Source organism: Clavelina lepadiformis, chromosome 4, assembly GCF_947623445.1.
Source record: "Clavelina lepadiformis chromosome 4, kaClaLepa1.1, whole genome shotgun sequence".
Classification (NCBI taxonomy): domain Eukaryota; kingdom Metazoa; phylum Chordata; class Ascidiacea; order Aplousobranchia; family Clavelinidae; genus Clavelina; species Clavelina lepadiformis.
The window spans coordinates 5,309,262-5,329,633 of record NC_135243.1 but is presented as its reverse complement, the minus strand read 5'-3'; the positions used below and the strand labels follow the sequence as shown (position 1 = coordinate 5,329,633).

The 20,372-nt window shown below is 34.4% G+C and overlaps 5 protein-coding genes across 6 annotated transcripts; all 5 read left to right on the top strand.

Moving 5' to 3' along the window:
- Positions 1-345: 345 nt before the first annotated feature.
- LOC143452850 (uncharacterized) lies at positions 346-4,842 on the top strand. Its single transcript, XM_076953988.1, has 7 exons — positions 346-1,507; positions 1,733-1,804; positions 2,027-2,216; positions 2,739-2,897; positions 3,013-3,235; positions 3,560-3,749; positions 4,191-4,842. Exons 1-7 carry the CDS (start codon positions 436-438, stop codon positions 4,250-4,252), a joined length of 1,968 nt encoding a protein of 655 aa, XP_076810103.1. The 5' UTR covers positions 346-435; the 3' UTR covers positions 4,253-4,842.
- A 1,903-nt stretch (positions 4,843-6,745) lies between these two features.
- On the top strand, positions 6,746-8,462 carry LOC143452405 (RNA 3'-terminal phosphate cyclase-like protein). The gene has a single exon (XM_076953363.1). The coding sequence runs from the start codon at positions 6,834-6,836 to the stop codon at positions 7,953-7,955; it is 1,122 nt and encodes a 373-aa protein (XP_076809478.1). The 5' UTR covers positions 6,746-6,833; the 3' UTR covers positions 7,956-8,462.
- Positions 8,452-13,268, top strand: LOC143452407 (serine/threonine-protein phosphatase CPPED1-like). 2 transcript variants are annotated; one of them, XM_076953366.1, is made up of 6 exons: positions 8,452-8,566; positions 9,387-9,476; positions 9,947-10,063; positions 10,399-10,681; positions 11,518-11,743; positions 12,158-13,268. In XM_076953366.1, exons 1-6 carry the CDS (start codon positions 8,512-8,514, stop codon positions 12,287-12,289), a joined length of 903 nt encoding a protein of 300 aa, XP_076809481.1. In that variant the 5' UTR covers positions 8,452-8,511; the 3' UTR covers positions 12,290-13,268. The 2 variants fall into 2 exon arrangements, with proteins under 2 accessions (XP_076809481.1, XP_076809482.1); XM_076953367.1 differs by having other exon boundaries at positions 8,519-8,635.
- On the top strand, positions 13,267-16,491 carry LOC143452408 (serine/threonine-protein phosphatase CPPED1-like). Its single transcript, XM_076953368.1, has 6 exons — positions 13,267-13,401; positions 13,655-13,744; positions 14,063-14,179; positions 14,342-14,624; positions 14,811-15,036; positions 15,406-16,491. The coding sequence occupies exons 1-6, from the start codon at positions 13,347-13,349 to the stop codon at positions 15,535-15,537; spliced, it is 903 nt and encodes a 300-aa protein (XP_076809483.1). The 5' UTR covers positions 13,267-13,346; the 3' UTR covers positions 15,538-16,491.
- LOC143452406 (serine/threonine-protein phosphatase CPPED1-like) lies at positions 16,466-20,370 on the top strand. The gene is made up of 7 exons (XM_076953365.1): positions 16,466-16,599; positions 16,713-16,809; positions 17,271-17,360; positions 17,645-17,761; positions 18,013-18,295; positions 18,520-18,745; positions 19,037-20,370. Exons 1-7 carry the CDS (start codon positions 16,549-16,551, stop codon positions 19,178-19,180), a joined length of 1,008 nt encoding a protein of 335 aa, XP_076809480.1. The 5' UTR covers positions 16,466-16,548; the 3' UTR covers positions 19,181-20,370.
- The last annotated feature ends 2 nt before the right edge of the window (positions 20,371-20,372 follow it).

The window sequence follows — 20,372 nt, the reverse complement described above, 5'->3', positions numbered from 1 at the left end:
CCATTTTAGTCTATCATAGGCTTATGATCATTACTAAGTTTACACTACAGCTTCGAGCTACCCTACGCAATACTATTAAAACTGGTAAAAAAACAACAAAAAAGTTTACTAACAATTTTCCCTTTTTGGATAGTTTACTCAGAATGAGAAAGTTTCTGTCCTTTGGAAAAAATGTTTGACTTGTTATTTGAGTAACAAAATTTTATCCTGAACTTCAGTCGCCTAAATGGGATATACCACACTACCATAGGATGAATTAAGATGTTTATTTTTCTAAATTGTTGTCATTTAACAACATGTTTAAATTACTCAGGGTTTGGTGACCTTCCAACGTTGTAGCGCCGTTGTTGTATCGACATAATCAATGTTTTCTTATGACTTGGTTTTCACTTCCTGTTTGTAGATCAGACAGGCAATTAGCTGTTGTGGTAAACAATGCCTTCTGACGCCTGGGGACAATTCATTGTAAATGTTCTTAAAAAGAATGGAGCAACAAATGCCCATAGTTTATTGGGCATTTGTACCACAACCACTGACCCACCTAACTGTCCAAAGGATTTGAAAACTGCAACTGTGGATCAGCTGCATAATTTTCTTACATCCAGCTCAAATTTATTCACAATAAAACACGAAGAGGTCTGTTTGAATCAATATGAGACAAAGCTTAGAGAGCTTTTGAAAAGTTTCTTAGGAGAGAATGACTTTGTGAAATTTTCAGAAATACATTCAGAGGCATTTCTGAAAAAATGTGACAAAGCGACAACAGCTTACATTAAAGCTGACAAAAGCTGGGCACAGGGCGTGGTTAATTTTATCGCCCGAAACGATGATTTGTTCATTCTGTTGAAGGAAAATGTTTACCTTCTTTCTCTTGAGCAAAAGGTAAATGCTGATGATTATGAAGCTGTGATGTATTTTTCGAAATTTTTAGAAAAGCAATCCTTAACATGTACCCAACTAGCGGGCCATTGGAATCAAGCACCCAAGGAGGTAAAAAATGTCATTACTTCAACAAATTCTCTTGTTTTTTGTGAATTCCTCAAAAGAAACTCTTTTGTCTTTGATGTTGATGGTCAACAAGTTACCTTGAAGAAGCACCCAGGCGAGCATGCTCAGGACGATGCTGTTAGCAAAACAGTTTCTTATTTTTATGAAAAGATAAATGCTAAACGAGGAAAGGGTTGTGATATCAAACAGCTTGCCGGTTACCTGAGTCAGAAAAGTGAAGGACAAGCCGTTATAATTGGAACAATCGGAGGTAAGGCATCTCCTGAGGCTATAAAGGAATTCCTCTTGAAGCACATGTCAGTCTTCCAAGTAGGAATTGATGACAATGTTTCGATACTCAAACACCCACAAAGAGAAGCATACGCAACCAACGCAGCCAACTCAGTCGTGACTCCGATTCAAACTCTCAGTGATTTTGCTGCAACCAGTAACACCAGTACCAGCTCAACCATCGTGAATGTAAGGCAGAACCTATCATCTTCAACTTTAAATTTTACTGGTAAGTTGCCGTGGTATATAGACATGTTCATATAGCCTACTCATAGAATTTGGTTATCTAACAATTGCACACTTTTTGTTTGTATAATTAGCCATTAATATGGTAAAGGTAATTTGTTTTATAAATTCACTCGAACCATAGTTGTCATTTTAGATATTATGATGTACCATTTACAATTCTGTAAAATATTTAACTACACATCTCAAGATAGCCTACTTTCATTAGGGACGGATGATACTAGAAACACTTGTGTGGAGATGAACCAAAACCCACCATCATCTAGCTTAAATTCAAATGGTATATAACTCACTTAGTTAGACACAGTTACTGAGCCATCATTATCATGTGATCAATCAGATAATCTGCAAGTATACACTAGTTTTGTAATACATTAGTTTAAATTATGTTATCTACTTAAATATTACATATAGTAGAACCCTGCTAAGTTGACCACCAAAGGGAGCTGTAGAATGTTTTTATTCATAGTATACTGTATCTTTAAAACACTACAATAAACAGGGTTTGGAGATTTGAAAGTTACAAGTAACGAAAATTCAGAGGCCCATAAAGGAGTTAAAGAAACTTTGCGCAATTTGTTCGGAGTCATGTTTCTATCTTCATTGGAGCGTTTGCTGACAACAGCGAACATAAAAGACTACACAAAAATTAAGACAATTGCATTTGACGTTGGAAAAGCTCCACTTATTAAGTGAGTGGAAATGAATAAGGTTACATTAGTGACGTTTATGAGGATATTCTTTATTTTTAAGTTGTTTTTTCTGTATCATAATTCATAAATTACAAATTGTATATATTATAAATCGTTACTTATCATAAATTCAGTTAGCTGATAAAGTGGAGCCAATAGGTGTTCTTGTTATACACCACTGAAAACTTTTATTATTTTATTGTATCCCATTTTAAAGGTTATTATTAAAGATAGGACCATTTCACAACTAATTCCAATTGTTGTTTTCACACACTTTAAAAATGCAATTCCAGCACTTGCCGATTTTTAATATTTAAAGGCATTAAAAGTGTAGAGAAGTAAAAGTGTAACGGTATAAAAATTAAGTTAATCATTACTGTATCAGTCACTCAACAAGTTTAGTAGCTTGTAGGATTACTATGATACAATTTATGTTTTATTAATAGTTGTTTTACAGTTCTCATTTAGTAGCCAGTACATTGACTTTGATAAAGTTTCTTGCTATGTATATGTCATCGTTAGGTTGGCATCAAATGATGCGAAACTTAAGTATTCAACATATGAACTCTCCGATCAAAGCAAAGTAGATGGTGCCCTACTTAAGCAAATTCTTGAGCATAAAGACATTGTCAGATTCCTCACAACATTGTTTGGAGTTAGAGACAGTCTGCATGTGATCAGGTAACATTTTCAACAGAAAATAGTTAATAGAAGTAGTTAATAAAAAAGTGCTTCTGGTATGTTTCAAACTGCATTGTGGCTTTATTTTGTTCTATTAAAAAACTTGATTCCTAAGGCTTATGAAAAGGGATGATGACATTGTTGGTATGACTCTAATGCTCCAGTCCCATGCTCCCAGTTCCATTTCCAGCTTTGAGGAAAAACAGCTCAGAAATCTTTGTTTTATAATTTACGATCCAGCAGAGTGCATGAATGATGTCATACACAGCTATTTGAGATCTCTAGCCCAAATACGCTCTCAAAGAGATCACGTGTTCATTGTTGATCGTGATGGAGGAGTACGTTTATTTTTTGTTTATGACAGTCACAGTGGAGGCTTTGTTAACTCAAATATTTTATTTTTAGGTTTCAGATAATGCAAAAATGATTTCTTTCTGTTTCTACCGACCTGATCAGTTTCTGTAAAATTCCCATACACAGTAAAATTTAAATTACATCAACAACAGATAACTCAAGTAATTTGATGAACCCCTTCAGCTTTGAGTTATTGAGACTCCTCTGTGTTCTATATTCTTTTGCTTTTAGCCACAATATTTTTCTAAACTAAAACCTTTCGGAAACTTTTGTTTTGTCAGTGCTGCTTATAAGATGTAAATGTTTAGATCTGTGGATATGGTCATGAGCCTCCACCAGTTATAGGCAATTCAAGATGCATACACACCGAGGTATATGCTTCTAACAGGGCTGCTCTCCTAGAGGCTTATCGTCATCAACCAGATTACATTGTCACGAACTGTCTTCACCCAGTAGATCGGCAAGCTTTGCAGACTATGAAAGATATCTCTGCACAAGGTAGCAGCATGCTTATGACATGGTATCACAATCTTTATGCTTGGAATGAGGAATTGTTTTTTCATGACTTAAACCCGGCAATGATTCCTCATCACTCAAACCCTGGTTACCGAGCTTGCCTTTGTTTAAATTCTGATTGACCCTCCTTTTTCATTTGTTTACCACATTTTTTTCTGATTTCATTTTATATTGCACAAGCAATCGTCATCCATACCTTCCTCAAGGATATTACAGCGCTAGCCCAACTGAGAATCAAACCCACTTTGCTTTTTTAAGAGCCAGTGACCGCTCTACCACTGAGCCCAATAATATGTTATACTAAATTCTTCAATTAATACAAACAATACATTTTATGGATTTTTCATACTAGTTATTACCTAAAAACTACTGCTACCGATCTATTGGTCATATAGTTATTAAACCTATTTTTGTTATTCGCAGGTGTTCAAATTATAACAACAATGAGCAAGCACAATGAGCATCTCCTTGACAGTATAGCTTAATCGGAGTTTTAGAATGGAGATGGAATATTTGAAGAGTTTATGACCGTTGTTTGTGACTATGCATTGTCAGTTGTTTTAATGTTGTTTTCTAACCGTTAAAAAAATAATTTAATCCAATTAAAAAAAGAGGAAAGTCAAAATTACAAGTTTTGAAAGTTTTACAATCTGAATCAATTTGTTAACCTATTTTTCTTCAGAATAATTTTTTCAGAATAAAATGATTTTAATTAATTTTTCTACTTTTTCTTCAGAATAATTTTTACCACGGAATGGCAGTTTTTATTGTGTGCGTGACGAATTTTTGGAAAATCCGTGTCTTGTTTTTGTAATTGTAATATTGTTTTCATAAGTTCCAAGCAATGTTTTAATGACATTCCTCTGTTATGTATATTTATCAGATTATGTTCATGTGCTAAAGTCATGTTATCACATATATTTAGATTTACAGGCATGTAAAAGTGTTAAACTTGAAAGTGTACGACTCAAACTTGCGAGCCTGCAAATTTGCTATTTCTTTTCGTATTTACTCCTTCTAAGGCCTAAGCGCTTGTAATTTTATTTCACCCGTTAATGGATTCATCGTGAATTGATCTGTAGCGTCTCGGGTGGTATTTTTTAATACCATTATATCATTTCGGCCGACAATAGAGTTGGATAATTCAATAGGCAATATTAAGGTAAGATACCCTCATAATTCAAAAGAATCTCTTCATTTTTGGTTACCCCTCCTAAGCGTAAACAACCCTTTTACCTTTTCCATGAGACAAAGCGTTCTTCAGATCCATTACACTTAAAGGGGGATGATTTCATTGAGCTGTTTTTATTGGCAATCAGCATTTATCTTTTACATTCAAAGTCGATGGCGAAAATTAGCATTAACACATAAATTCAGAATTTAATAGAAAAAAACTGGAGAGTTTTCGAGCAAGTTTCATACATGCAGTATGCTAACGCCAGGTGGATCAAGGGTACCCGGTATGTGAACCAGTATTGCCTTTTTATCGAAAAGGTCTTTGACGGTTACGACACGAGCATTGAGTTGTTTTGGAAATGCTGAAATTTTATTTTGAGATCTTGCAATTCAGTTGTTGACCGGACTTGAATTCTCCTTAATGGCGTTCAGATAAATCACCTCGCTTAAATTGGTGTGCCATATATATATACTGTTGTAATGTTTACAATCTTTTCTTTGTCTTTTACTTGTTACCAAGCGCAATGTAACATTCAGTAAGCTTTGCCCGCAGGTGAAAACCTTTGTATCTGATAATAAATAAAAATGGGAACTTTATCATTTAGTAATATGTATATACAGAATTTAAGCAACTAACAGCACTATCACGCCGTTTGAGAAATGAGAACTCATATCATTGATGACATTGAAGCAAAACAAGTTATCAATCGTCCTCGCTCATATTCTAACAATTACCGCCAGCATACGCGGTCATTATGACAGATATGTTTGTTGTGTAATACTTCACACAAGTAATACACAAACGAACTTTAATTTGTCATAGGCTATCCGATCATAGATCGGTGATGGTGTGTGCAGCACTCAAGCACTGCCAGAATAGAGCTAACTATATAGATTGTGACCGTAAGTAAGTTACCATCTCCACCTAGAAATATCAGGCAAGTACACACTGCAAAGCAACATGTTAATATGGCTATATTGCAGTTTTTACCGACAATTTCGCCATTTCATGAAGCAAAATGAAATATGTTGCAATTGCAACATGCTACCGCAGACACATGCCACTGTTAACGCTAGGTATCCAAGACACATGCCACTGTTACCGCTAGGTATCCGAGACACATGCCTCCAGGCAGGTGGTTAGTTACGACCCCTCTTCGTGACCGTGCTGGTTGTTACCAGCGAGTTTTTGTGACTATCATTTTCGTTGGCCTTTTTAAGCTTAAACGGCGAAAAATATCGTTAATGATGATTGCAAAGTAGCCTAGACCTACAAAACTACTATCAGCAACATTGATACGGATGCTGCCCGAGTAAGAAGTCCGTTTGGGTCTAGTATAGGCCTACAATACTCATCCACAAGATGCTTTGGTATGCTAGACCCTAGCTATTTAATGTGTGACATCATCTGGTTGTGCACTTGTATACTATATACCTGTCCATTTAAATATTTTGTGGTTGTTTTCTACATATCATGCATGTCGACTCGGTACACTAATGGTTTTCAGCTCGACCTCAAATTGAAGTAGGGCTTTAAACCTACTGGTCTTGTTGACTAAGTTAGATGTTAGTGTCACAAGGTTGGAAATTTTTTTGTTTTGCGAGAGAAATTACATGTACAATCATGGAGCTATTTATAGCTCTATTTAGTACAAGTTTGTATAGTCTAAAAAAGTATTGCGCCAACTTATTTTCAAATCTAGGAGTCCTGAGAAATTGATTGGCTTATAACGTAAGTTTAGTGTCAATACAATAAGTCAATAACTATCAATGCTTGGTCAAGCAAAAAAATTATGTAACCTACTTGTGTTTTTTATATATAGCCTAGCATAGGCTACTATACTTTATTAGGTATCAGTATTTATTCCATCTGTGTTTGACTGCCTGAAAATGTCTCAAGACCTGATTTACGATGGATGTAATTTTTTACGCCAGCGTTTGGTGCTGGCGACTTTAAGCGGAAAAAAAGTAAAAATTAGAAGAATTCGTTCAAAAGATGAAAGTCCTGGACTGCATGAATTTGAAGCCAGTTTGTTGCGATTGCTTGATAAAATAACAAATGGAACAACCATTGCAATAAGTGTCTCTGGCACTACCTTGGTGTACGAGCCAGGGATTCTACAGGGTGGAGCATTTGAACATGATTGCAACAATGAACGGGCGATTGGCTACTACTTGGAAATTCTTCTCTGCCTTGCGCCGTTTTGCAAACAACCTGTGAAGGCGACTTTAAAGGGAGTGACAAATGATAATGCTGATCCATCCGTTGATTTACTGAAGGAGACATCACTACCTGTTATGCGTCAATTTGGTATTCTTAATGGCCTTGAATTAAAAATAGTCAAGCGTGGGGCAGCTCCAGATGGTGGCGGAGAAATTATTTTTCAATCTCCAGTGTGTCGTAAATTAAATTGTGCCCAGTTTATGCAACTGGAAAAGATTAAACGAGTTCGAGGAATGGCTTATGCCACAAGGGTATCCCCACAGATAACCAATAGACTGGTAGACTCTTCAAGGGCAATTTTGAACAGTTTTGTGCCGGATGTTTACATTTACACTGACCATAGGAAAGGAGTACAATCTGGAAACTCACCCGGATTCGGGTTGTGTCTCTATGCGGAGACAACGTCTGGACACATCTTGAGTGCAGAGGCATCTACAGCCAGAAGCATGAGTGATATGCCTCTAGTTCCCGAGGATTTAGGAAGACTTGCAGCCAATCGTTTGATGGAAGAGATTCATCAAGGAGGTTTGGTGTCATCATCTAGCCAATACCTAGCTGCTCTCTTCATGGCTCTCGGAGATCAGAACGTTGGGAAAATAGTTATGGGAAGTCTAACACCATACACTATCCAGTTCATGAGACACTTGCGAGATTTTTTTGGGGTTATGTTTAAATTTGACATCATCACTCCAGATCCCGATGAGCTAGGGGGCCGACAGGGTGCTTCTAAAGTTTTACTCACTTGTGTTGGTGTAGGATTTTCAAATATAAGCAAAACTATTAGATAGTTATTTCTGAAGATATTATGTACTGGTGTTGTTATGTGAAATTTGATCAGCATTTGTATATAATAGCTCAACTGTTGATGAGCCCTTGAATGACCAATTGACAATTTTCAATTCTTTTCCGGGTTTTTGATTTCTGCTTCATTTTGTATCCACTATCCTTACCTGGCACTGAGTATACAAATAAAGAAATACAATTTCTCAAATATGATATACATAAATTTTGCACAACATAAGCATGTTGCATTGGTCTAAAATGTAAAATAACGTAGTGCATGTTGATATATTGTGATTTAGCTTTGTACCTATAATAGAATAATGTTTTGTGGTCATGGTTCACTAGTAATTTGAAAATGTTACCGGTATACACTTTCTTGTCAATTTCATTAACCTTTTCAGTACTTTTGTGGATGTTAAATATGATGTCATAAAAGAAGTGTGTAAAAGTTTTTGTCTAAAATGCTACCTTGGATAAAACTTTCTTACCAGTACTTCACTGACGTTTTTCAGCTAAGTTATTGTGTTATTTGTTTCATCTTTAAAATATCTTCAGTTAGAGATGAACAACGAGTTTATAAAAGTTGAACACCATGAAGCTGCAGGTTTCACTAAAGGTACCAAAATAAAGGCATTTTGTAGTGTTTTCAGCCTTAAGGACATGAGCATGTGAATTTTGTGACCAAGTAGGTGATGAATATGAAATATAGTAGAGCTTATTTAACTTGTTTATTTCAACATAAACTTGATGGGATTTGAAAATACTGTCGTTATAAAATTTTTATGTAAACAACCATTATGGATAAGCTGCTATGAATCATGGCCAAAATGCATGTTTGTTGACTTCTAAGTTGTAAGGCAGTGTGTAAGGTAAATTATGCAAATAGTATAATACATAATTTTTCAAACAAAGTAGAAACTACTACAGGGTTTTCAAATATTTTCAAAAATTACGATCTCTTTGATTTGTACATCCAATATTAAGACCTAGTTTGTGCTGCAATAATTACATAACAGTAAGTTGACGAAATTTCATTTGACTTGTTGTAAATTGCTATTCAGAGGACAGACAATTGCTATTGTCACTTCTCACTTGCCATTGATGTCAGTAAAAGAAATGGTCTGAAAGTGTAAAATTAACCTTGTTCTGTATTTAAACACCATTAAAAATGAACAAAAGAAGTCTTGCAGGCTAAAATTGGTGACATTATAAATAAAATACCTACTGCACAAGATACCAGTGTAGACAAAGTTAAATATGTACGTGAAAGACAGGAATTAAGGGGTTAGAGAAATTGTGCTGATAAGTGATAATATAAATGCATATACCATTGCTATGTCAATATGTATGTTTTTCAACTTGGATATATTCCACATTTAGCAATTATCATGCAAATTGTATTGTCAATTATACAAATTGCAAATTAAAATTTACAGATGAGCAAGGAAAGTGGGTAGAGCCGTACAAGTTCATATTTATCGCCGACCCACAACCTGGTTTGATAGATGTTTGTCATAAAGGCGACGGTATGTGGTTCTATTGTGTATTGCAAATATATATATACACAGTGTAATTCGTAAACTCAAAATTTTAAATGACTCAAAGTAACCTAATTCATGCTGGCAAAGTGTTTTTAAATTAATGTCAATTTTACCTAATTTTTATATGTACATTATATGTCACACATACACACATATATATATATATATGTAAAGAATGCAGTTTGTTACTAACATTATATATCTATATATATATATATATATATTGTATATGTATTGTGTAACGTATGGTACAGATTTCCATGTAACAATGTGTATGTAACAATACAATAGAAATTTAATTAATCAAAGTATCTTAACAACTCCTGCAGCTTCGAGTACACCAGCTTCCACTGCAGTTCGTATGAGGACAATTTTTGTGATATTTCATATTATATATATTTACCTATCAGTAGCTAGCTAACATTTTTAACACCACTTGATACATTTTGTGAAAGGTTCTAAATGGCAAGCGGAAATATTAAACATGAATGAAGCGGTTACTGCAATCAACAAAATGCAGCCGAGACCCAAATTTCTTTTAATAGGTGGTGATATTACCAATGCTTTCCCAGGTGAGTGATGTAGTGTTTTAAGAATGGGATATGATGCAGTAATTTTACATCGTAGGAGTTTGGTTTAGTCGTATTTTTTATCATCAACTGTAATTTTGCACTGTATAATTTAATTAATGCATTAGTTATTTTCAATTGTTTGTTTATTTCACTCCAAATAATGCCAGTCACCCACTGTTTTGCTATTACCCGAGTCTAGCAATGGTTAGGTTTGACTCTTTTGGGGGTTAGTTGTTGAAGGATTTGTTGTTTTAATGTTTATCAACGAATATAACGCATATGATTTCCACTGGATATTGTACAGGTCATGCTTTTATTTTGTCTATTAAATCCAGGTAGACAATACCATCCAGAGCAGGTGCGTGATGTGAGACAGGCTTTTTCATCACTAGACTCTACGATACCAATGTTTGTAGCAAGTGGCAACCACGACCTTGATGACAAACCGACTATGAAAACGATGGAAATATACCGACAGAGCTTCGGCGATGAATATTACACCTTTTGGTTTGGTGGCGTCTTTTATATTGTTATCAGTTCGCAGTGCATTGTTAGTCCTGATGGTACAGGAAGTTTGTATCAAGTTCAAGAGGCCTGGCTTGAAGAACAGTTAGAAATGTAGGTTAATGCTCTTATTCTTCTGAAACAAAACGCAAATTGCAGCACTTTTTGGGTTTCCAATCGTTTTTATTCCTTGAACCCTTAAACACTTTGATGTGTTGTCGCCATTCTTGCTTCCATAAAATGCATTACTTCCATTGAACCAACAAAAGTTAAATACTTTGGCATTTAAATGATTACCTTTCTCTTTCGCCCATTTAGTTGGGAACCCCTATGAAAAATTAGACTACATTTGATAGGGTTATTAATATATATTATGTTTAATTTTGCTGACAAACTTGCTTACAAATAATAAAAGCAGGTTAAGGAGGCGTATAGGTTTTAAAAAGGTCGATTTTATTGCTTATTTCTTTATGTAGTAAAATTATTAAAAATGCAATTACTCGAAAATTGCTCGTTGGGGATCCTTGAAATTTTGCATGTGATCTAGGTTCAATTGATACTGGAATACGGCAAAAATCACATATCACTATATCCCCGTCACATAGGCCCAAAGTCAAAAGTGGATTTTTGGCCCTAAAACACACATTTGCATCTTTTTTTATATGCCAATTTTTAACTTACTTATGCATTCAACCCAGAACTTTCAAACAAGCCAACTGCTAGGGGAATTCCCAGGCTAAAAAACAACACCAACCATGCTGCCCTCTGATTGGTCAAAACAGGTTTTTAAAGCCCTACGTAAGAGTCTGATAAAATCAGAGAAATTTTATTTTGTCACCCATACGCCTCCTTAATGGAATGATTAGATTCTGTTTTCTTTTAAGGTTCAACTGTGGTCATTTCTGAAATGATATGTAGTTTTGAACTTTTTCTACCGTGTACTTTTGTAGGGCTTTGTCATCGTCATGCAAACATGTGGTCTTATTCATGCACATCCCTCCTTTTGCTGACCACCCTGATGAACCTGATTTTTATTTCTCCATCCCAAAGGACCATCGCTTCAAGCTTCTTGAGCAATTTGCTGATGCTGGAATCAAAAAAGTCTTCTCCGGGCATTTGCACAGAAATGCCGGTGGGGTTTGGACTAGAAAAAATCCTGACGAGTCTGTGTCAAAGGTAAGTTGAACTATTTCGGAAATTAACTTTAATATTGATTAAATCATCAATGAGTCATGATTTGTGTTGTTCATATTAAGACATCTCAAAGTTTATACAACTTGATTTACGTCTGAAATTTGACATAGGAATTATATATCTTTTTTTGATAACCTCAAATTATGTCTAGTTAAGGTCGGTGGGAAATACAAATAGTTTTTATTTAAAAATCTCGTTGTTTTTAATATCATATCGCGCTTGAACAGGAGATATTCGGAAATATGTTGCGAAGTAGTTAGATACAAATACAATTATTATCTTAGTTCCGCGCAATAAGATATTTATTGCCATTATACAATTTTGAACACGAACATTGCTGAACCTATATTAACCATTAATAAAAGGTTTCTTAAGTTTTCCTTTGTTTGTTTTTAGGTTGAAGTGGTAGCGTCTAGCTCCCTGGGCCAACAGCTGGGTCAAGACAAGGCTGGTGTCAGAGTCGTGAGGGTTTTGGAAAAAGAAATAACTCACTCTTATTACCCGTTAGCAGAAATTCCTTCACAATGATGGCCAGAAGAATCATGGCGTATATAAATACACAAAGCGCATTTGTTATTTTTTGTGTAACGTAGAATATCAAAATTGTAGTCATGCATAGAGTTTACATTCGTAAGAAATTGTGTTTTAAACTATATAACTATATAAACTGATAGTATTTCATCTTCAGACTGTCCATCATTGGTGATATGGTGACAATAATGTGTATATATCCTGTTGACATTGGCAAAGTCTACGGTAACTGTCAATGTTTACCTAATCTACATAATACTGTACTATATTTAATGCATCTACTCGCAATCCTCAATATCTTCATAGTACTTCAAATTAGCGCCATATCTTCATAACTTTCTGATCTGCCTTAGACAGATATTGTATGCATGGTGATTTTTCATAGGCTCATGTCTTGTATGTGCTTCAACTGTCTTCTTTTTTCATTCGATTTACATTCTTCAAGATTCTTTGATACTTTATTTGTTTTGTTACCACCTAGTGTGAAGTTGTGTAGTGGTAGTAGTTATTTCTTGAACTATGTTTTCAATTGTTAAAGTGTGTTGGTTGTTAAAAGTGTTAATTGTCAGTTGCAGTTTTTTTGAAATATTTTTGTTCATAAAATGCTGTGTTTATGCTTTTCAGCTTTTATGACATTGCAATACTGAATACCAATCATTGTTTCTATTATGCAATCATATTTTAAAGACACATTTTATGTCTAATTATAAAATTCAGAATTTCTTTTAGTTGTCAAACACTGTTACAGGATTGCTACCTTCAATACTTGCTACGCTATCTTATTAATAGTCTATAATATAATATTAATATTAATAGTAACTACTTAGTCACGCGCTATATTGGTTTACTGATATCATTAGCAATGTAATGTACAATATAGAAACTTGCCAACTTAGAAACGTTGAATAGCTCAAAACATTTCACTGAATCCTTTTATCTTTGATTTAATGAGCTGTAACGCGTGTATACTGGTAAGTTTCAGCTAAGTAATTTACACTGGTTGACTAGTAGCGTAGACTATATTGTCCGACTCGCATATTGTTCTTCCAAAGAGATGACAAATGAATTTGTTAAAGTTGCAAACCATGAAGCATCAGGTTTCACCAAAGGTGAGTGGAACAGTCAGTCAATTTAATTCTGATCGACTTAGGCCAAAATAATACAATGAAGATTTGCCCAGGTTGACTGGAGAAAAGTTAAGATGACCGACATATTTGTAACTGTTTAGCGAATAACCAGTGGATGTTGGAGTAAAAATTAATTTGACTTCAAAATTGAGACATGCCATAACAATTAAGGTGTTGGGATTAATTTTCTTCAGCTGAGTTCAATAACATTGTTTTGTTGCTTTTTGTGTTTCAGAAGAGCAAGGGAGATGGACAGAGTCGTATGAATTCGTATTTGTAGCTGACCCACAACCTGGTCTTATACATCAGTACGATGGAGGAGATGGTATGTTATTCTCATGTGCTTAGTCTTATTCGTTGAATTTTTATTAAAGTAAAATATTCTGACAGCAACAAGTTTCTTTGACTTCCACTCACTGTTGTAGGTGTATGTATCTAGCTGTAGATGTGCCACTTTGTTTTGTAACTGACACCCCTCTCAAAAGTTAGCATTGAGGTTATAGAAATTAATGTTACTTTTACCGTCACCACTAGTTTTTTGTTCATCTATTTGATGTATAGCAATGGTAACTAATCACTGTTTTCACAAGTTGTGAAGTAATGGTAAACAATATTCAGGTCTACCACTATGGTTGTTGAACAGGTTCCCTTTGGGATGAAGAAGTAAAAAATATCCAAGAAGCGGCACTTGCCATTAACAAAATGCAGCCGAAGCCCAAGTTTCTGGTTATAGGAGGTGATATTCTGAATGCTTTTCCAGGTGAGGTATATAAATTACTTATTAGTTTGTTGTATTTACCATTCATCATTAATAAAAAAAAGAAGTTTTTGGTGTAAGCATAGCTGGTTACTAATATGTTGGCATTGCATTGGGCATACTAGTTTTTTACATTAGCAGACATTTTTTTCTTCATTTGTGTAGGTACGCCGTATCGGTCAGAGCAGTTGCGCGATTTACGGGTGGCATTTTCACAATTAAATACTTCAATTCCAATATTCGCTGTGAGTGGAAACCATGATCTTGGCCAAAAACCCACTCTTGAGACGATGGAAATGTACAGGAGAGATTTTGGCGATGAATATTATACCTTTTGGTACGGAGGCATCTTTTATATTGTCATCAATACTCAGTGTATCATCAGTCCTGACGGAACGGAAAACTTGTATGAAACCCAAAAAGCTTGGCTTGAAGAACAGCTGAAAATGTATGTAATTGATCACATTTTATGACTTAAGTGTATCATGCATATTTAGCAGATTTGATTCTAATTTGATTGCACAGGTGGTTTTGGTGATGAAATGTATATTAAATACAAACCTAGATTTTATTTGACATTCTTTTCTTGATTTTTTTTGACAAATTGCATAAACACATGTTTTTTTCTTCACAGTGCCTTGTCTTCTTCTTGCAAACACGTGGTCTTATTCATGCATATACCACTTTTTGTTAAAAATCCCGAAGAAGAAGACACTGGTTATGCGATTCCAATGAAGCATCGTTTTAAGCTTATGGAGCAGTTTGCTGATGCAGGAATCGAAAAAGTTTTTTCAGGTCATTATCATAGGAATGCTGGTGGGTTTTGGACAAGAACTAATCCGGATGGATCTTTATCAAAGGTAGATAAATATAAGAAAATCTGATAAGGAAACGTTAAAAAGTTGATGTCAACTGGTATTAATAAATATATTATATTTATATATAATTATGCATGTAATAATATGTGTTGATTTAATGATAACATTTCAATAGTACTAGATAATTGAAATGTTATATTCTCTTTTTACACATTACATGTTTTTGTAAATTGGCATTTTTTTTGCTGGTAGTAATTATGTAAGATTTATCTTTTTTTCAGGAATGCAGAAGTAATCCTATCTCTTAATTAATTCAATTAATATCTTTTTTTTGAGCAAAATGTTTTACAAAACTTTTACACAAGCAATTTTGTTTTCCAAAATTAATAAACTCATCTTCCCCCCTTATAGGTTGAAGTGGTGGCTTCTAGTTCGATTGGAAAGCAGATAGGAAACCAGGGCGACAAGGCTGGGATAAGAATTGTAAAAGTTTCAGAAAATGAAATAACCCACCACTATTATGCAATAAGAGATATTCCTTAACTGATTATGAGGATCTTATGCAAGTGTTGCCTTGTCTTTTATTGTGCAATTGAAATTTTATCGTGTAGGTTCGTTGAGAAGCTTGAAATAAATTGGGTCTACCTTCAGCTATCAGCTTTTAAAATATTACATTTTGCACTCTTCTTAAATGGTTTTGTTGTGATGTACTTGTCTGTTTGGTGGAATGTTGGGCAAAATATTGGGCCTGGGAGTCAACAACCAGTGATTAATTTCATCTTTTGTGTATTTTACGCTGTGATACTGGTATCATTGAAGCTAACCCCAAAGCTTATTCTGATTAATGGTGTTTTAAATATAATTTACGCCATTCAGTTGTGGCAATCACAGTCAAGTTCTGATGTTTATGTCGGAACAATGACTGAACATACTGTTAAGATTTTTTTGGTCAGCATTCACCAACAAAAGTCTTCCAAGGACATTCCTAAGTCTGGGGATAAAGACAAGTCCTTGTCTATTAATATGCTGGTACTGTGAGTAAATATGCTTTACCTGTGCTTAAGTTATTACTCAAAGTCTTGTGCACTGGTCTTTGTAAAAGTGTTCCGTAGATATCTACTTGATTTTGTTATGTTTTGCAATTAGCTTGCTTTTAATTTTTTGATCTTTGATTTCTTTTAGTAAAATTGGCTAAAAATGTGAACGACAGCAAACTTTTTATTACGTTCTTGCAAAATGCTGTGTACTTAGTGCCTAGAAAAGATCGTGTAATACCTCCTCACTCTTTTTATTCGTATGCTAATTATTAGTCCAATTGTGTGTTTCTTGTTGAAGGCGCTGAACCATGCAAGTTTCATACATGCATTTACCGAACCCTTTGTTTAAACTTTACTGGATGAACACACAATGTGTCCTGATATTTGCTGAACCCTTTGGCGTTCAATCGAACCCAGTTTAAGAGTCGCTGGTTTAACTTCTGCGAAAACATTTTTTCAGGTGCATGTGTCTCATAGGGTCTGCCTTGCAAGTTAAAACTGATATAATCACTTGGTAATGGCTGGAATAAGGTCGGCTTTGATTGCTACAAACATAACTCTATCTCTGGTATGAAAACCTATTTTTAATTGTGTTGCGTTTAATCTTTTTGTGGGCGCCAAATATTTCAGTAAAAAAAATTTAAACCAGTTTTCATGTAGTACATCAACTTTTGTATTTAGGTGTTTTTCTATCTTTGCACTCTCCCTAGCTCCAGAGCGTGGGATGGGAATCAGTTCAGAAAAGCTGACGAGAAAGAAATTGAACATTACACTGAAGGTAAAAACTTCTGCCACCTCTCATAATATTTCAAAAAGTCATTATTGGATTTTGGAATTTTATGTGCTATATGATTGTAAATTGCTGTATTCACTTCATTGTACGCCGCATACGATAGTTCTAATGTAATACAGGCTGCCCCTATTTATAAACTGTATGTAATAGTACAGTATGCTGTACTGGAACATACAGTACATTGAGACTCTGCGATATATTTTCTATTCACTACAACGATACCAGAAAAGAAAAAGAGGAAAATATTTTATTGATAAATCGTAGCAAACAAACAATATAAAATCATAAAGCTAAATAAAGTTTCGATTTGATTACAAAACAAAAGCCACAAAAAATAATGATAAAATTTTTTTTATAAGCTACGGCTTACAATCGAGTAAATACGGTACATGATTCTGTAATCCATGAAAAAAAGTGTATTTTTATCAAACTTCTTTCATCTTTAGCTGAAGAAGGCTCCTGGTCAGAAGCTTATTACTTTATTTTTTCCACTGATCCTCAGCCTGGTTTGATAGACATGATAGAAGGAGGTGATGGTAGGTGGTCAGTAGGCTGTTGTGTTGCTTGTCCTAACACTCGAATACTAATTTACTTTTCAAGTTAAAATAATTGATTTTTGCTTCATAATTTACTTTTTGTACCTATTGTTGTCGTTTCATGGCTGATATGTATGATTATTATTCTGCAACCAGTGAGAAGTGGCATTCAATTCTAACGATTTTGAAATGTAAATATTTAGACTTTATTTGGCAGTATTGCTTGGCATTTCGGCCAGTCTTCATTTTTAGTTACTTGAAACGTTGTATTTCCATGATTGTAGGTTCTCGTTGGGATACTGAACTTGAGAATACAAGGAATGCAATGACTGCCATTAATAACATGAAACCGCCACCTAAGTTTCTGTTTGTTGGTGGAGACATTGTAAATGCATTTCCAGGTAGTTGAAACGAAAAGAGTTTGCAGAATCTAGTTTTATGTTTATGTTAGTAGCAGGTTACATATGATGAGTGTTTTATCCGCATTTATCAACCACTGTAATTACCATAAAATAAATTTTTTCTGTCCGCAATCAAATTACAACTTGAAATTATTAGTAAAATAATCGCCATTTTAACGCCGTATTATTGATTCTGTGTCTGTTGTGTTTCATCTCTGCTAAATTTAAATGTTCGTTTTATTTTTTTGTAGGGGAATCACTGAGAAAAAGACAAGAGGCTGACATCAGAGAGGCTTTCTCATACCTAAACAGCTCCATCCCGATTTTCGTTATTAGCGGAAATCATGATCTTGGCAATGTGCCAACACCCGACACAATGGAAAGCTATCAGAAAGAATTTGGAGATGACTATTACGCCTTTTGGGTCGGCGGCGTTATGTACATTGCCCTCAACTCTCAGTGTATGTTCAATTCTACTTATACCGAGGGCTTATGCACTATGCAGGATGTTTGGTTGCAAAAAGAGTTAGACAGGTTTGTCTGCAAAGTGTTACACGTGTAATCATGTAACTCTTATCAAACCGTATTTAAGCTGACTTGACAATACTTCTGACAAAAGGCTGAATCGAGTTATTGTTTCAAATAAAAGTCATAGCCGTGCAATTATTCAATGCAGTTAGGTATATGCACTGGTATCAATCAACGCATATTTAGTTCTATTTAAAATGTTAAAAATGGTTATACTTCATGGTTTTCAGAGCAGGAAATTCGTCTTGCCAGCATGTGGTTATATTAATGCATATACCACCATTTATTGATTCACTTGAAGAAAGCAACACATATTTCTCCATACCAGTCAGCAGAAGATTAGCACTTTTGAGGCAATTCTCTCACGCTGGGGTCGAGAAGGTCTTTTCAGGGCATTATCACAGAAACTCTGGTAGCGTTTGGACGGAGCAGAAACAGGATGGAAGCTCAGTTGAGGTAAGCTTGCCGTTGATCTGTTGTGCTGTCAATCTGCTGTTGTGTTACTTTGTTGTTTACTTACCTTAGGGGTCAATGCAGTCAAAGGTAATGTAATATGTAAATGTGATTATATAAAATAATTTTTTATTTTCCGATATGATGCTAATTGCGTGTGTCTGGTTCAACATGATTGCACGTTCAACAAATGTCTAGTAAATTTATATTATCAGTTGCTTGCACATGTTAATGTATGTAACAAATACACCGGGTGATATCCTCACGTTAATTATATCTTATGATATTTTATAGATTGAAGTGGTTGTGTCCAGTGCCTTAGGTGCTCAGCTTGGAGGTGACCAGTCGGGTATAAGAGTGGTGAAGGTTCTCAAAAACGCAATAAGTCATTCTTATTACACCATCAGTGATATCCCAGAAAGTGTAACCTTGCCCTGATATGTCTTTATCAGCCCGTATTTGCTATACATCTGTCACCTGTATTTTTGTTGGTAAATTATATATATATGTATATATCGTACATTTTTACTTGGTGCTTTTGCAAGGCATGTTTAGAGGAAATGCACTACTTGTAAATTTGCAAGTACATTTCACACATTTACGTTTATGTAAATAAGAACAAACAGGTTTTCTTGATTTTTTTCTTGCCGATTAAGAAGATGCTGGTTGTGCATAAGTGCAATGTTGACATGGAACTACATCCATATTTGTTTTGTCTGTTTTATCCATTATTCAACCAACTACACCTTCAGTGCCATATTCATGCGCAGTATTATTTACAATGAGAACGTACTTTCACAGTGTTAAGTGCAACGAGATCACAAATTCACTCAAATAACAGTGATCTTTTTCTTTTCGCCATGTATTCATATTTGCCTAAATATTATCTACCTATTGTCATGTGAGTTTTTTTAAATTTTTATACACTTGAAAGCAATTCTTTTTCGTTAAAGGAGATTTATTTTAGTTTTTCTATTACTAGCTTTTATAATAAACAGGTAAGTTCACGCTTAAGTTCCGATCAAACTAAGCAGTATTTTGTGCCTTTTGTAATTTACGTACTTTTTTCTTATCTTTGTCTTTTAAAATGACTTGTGCCACTGTAAAGATTGTAAAGATTGAACTGTAAAGTTCACATTTTGATACAAATGGTTCTTCAGACACGGAAACACGTAATTGTAAAGATCATTTTAATTTATTTGTGCTAGTTAATTTTGTTAAACCTGGTGCAATCATTACGCTTCAATGTTTTCGTTAATTCTAAACCAATTTTATTTGCATCCACTTTAATACGGCAACAATTTTTTTAACGTTATTTCAAGCTTCAATATGAATATTATTTCATTGGTAAGATAAGTTTTAAATTAATTATAGTTTATGTTCAACTTGCTATCATACAAAAATGATCATAATTTGTCATAGTAGGTTTTCTTAAAAATTACATAAAATCTTATCATTTTCAAAGTTTTTACGCCAGTATTGCAGTTTTCTCTTTTTGTCATTTTGAAATCATAGCTGCATTCCTACTAACTACTGCAGCTGTATAGATCATTTATTATCACCAAGGTGTAATTTAACTTTGTCAAGGCATTTTATTATTTGTATATTAACATCTTGTATCGGTGCAGGT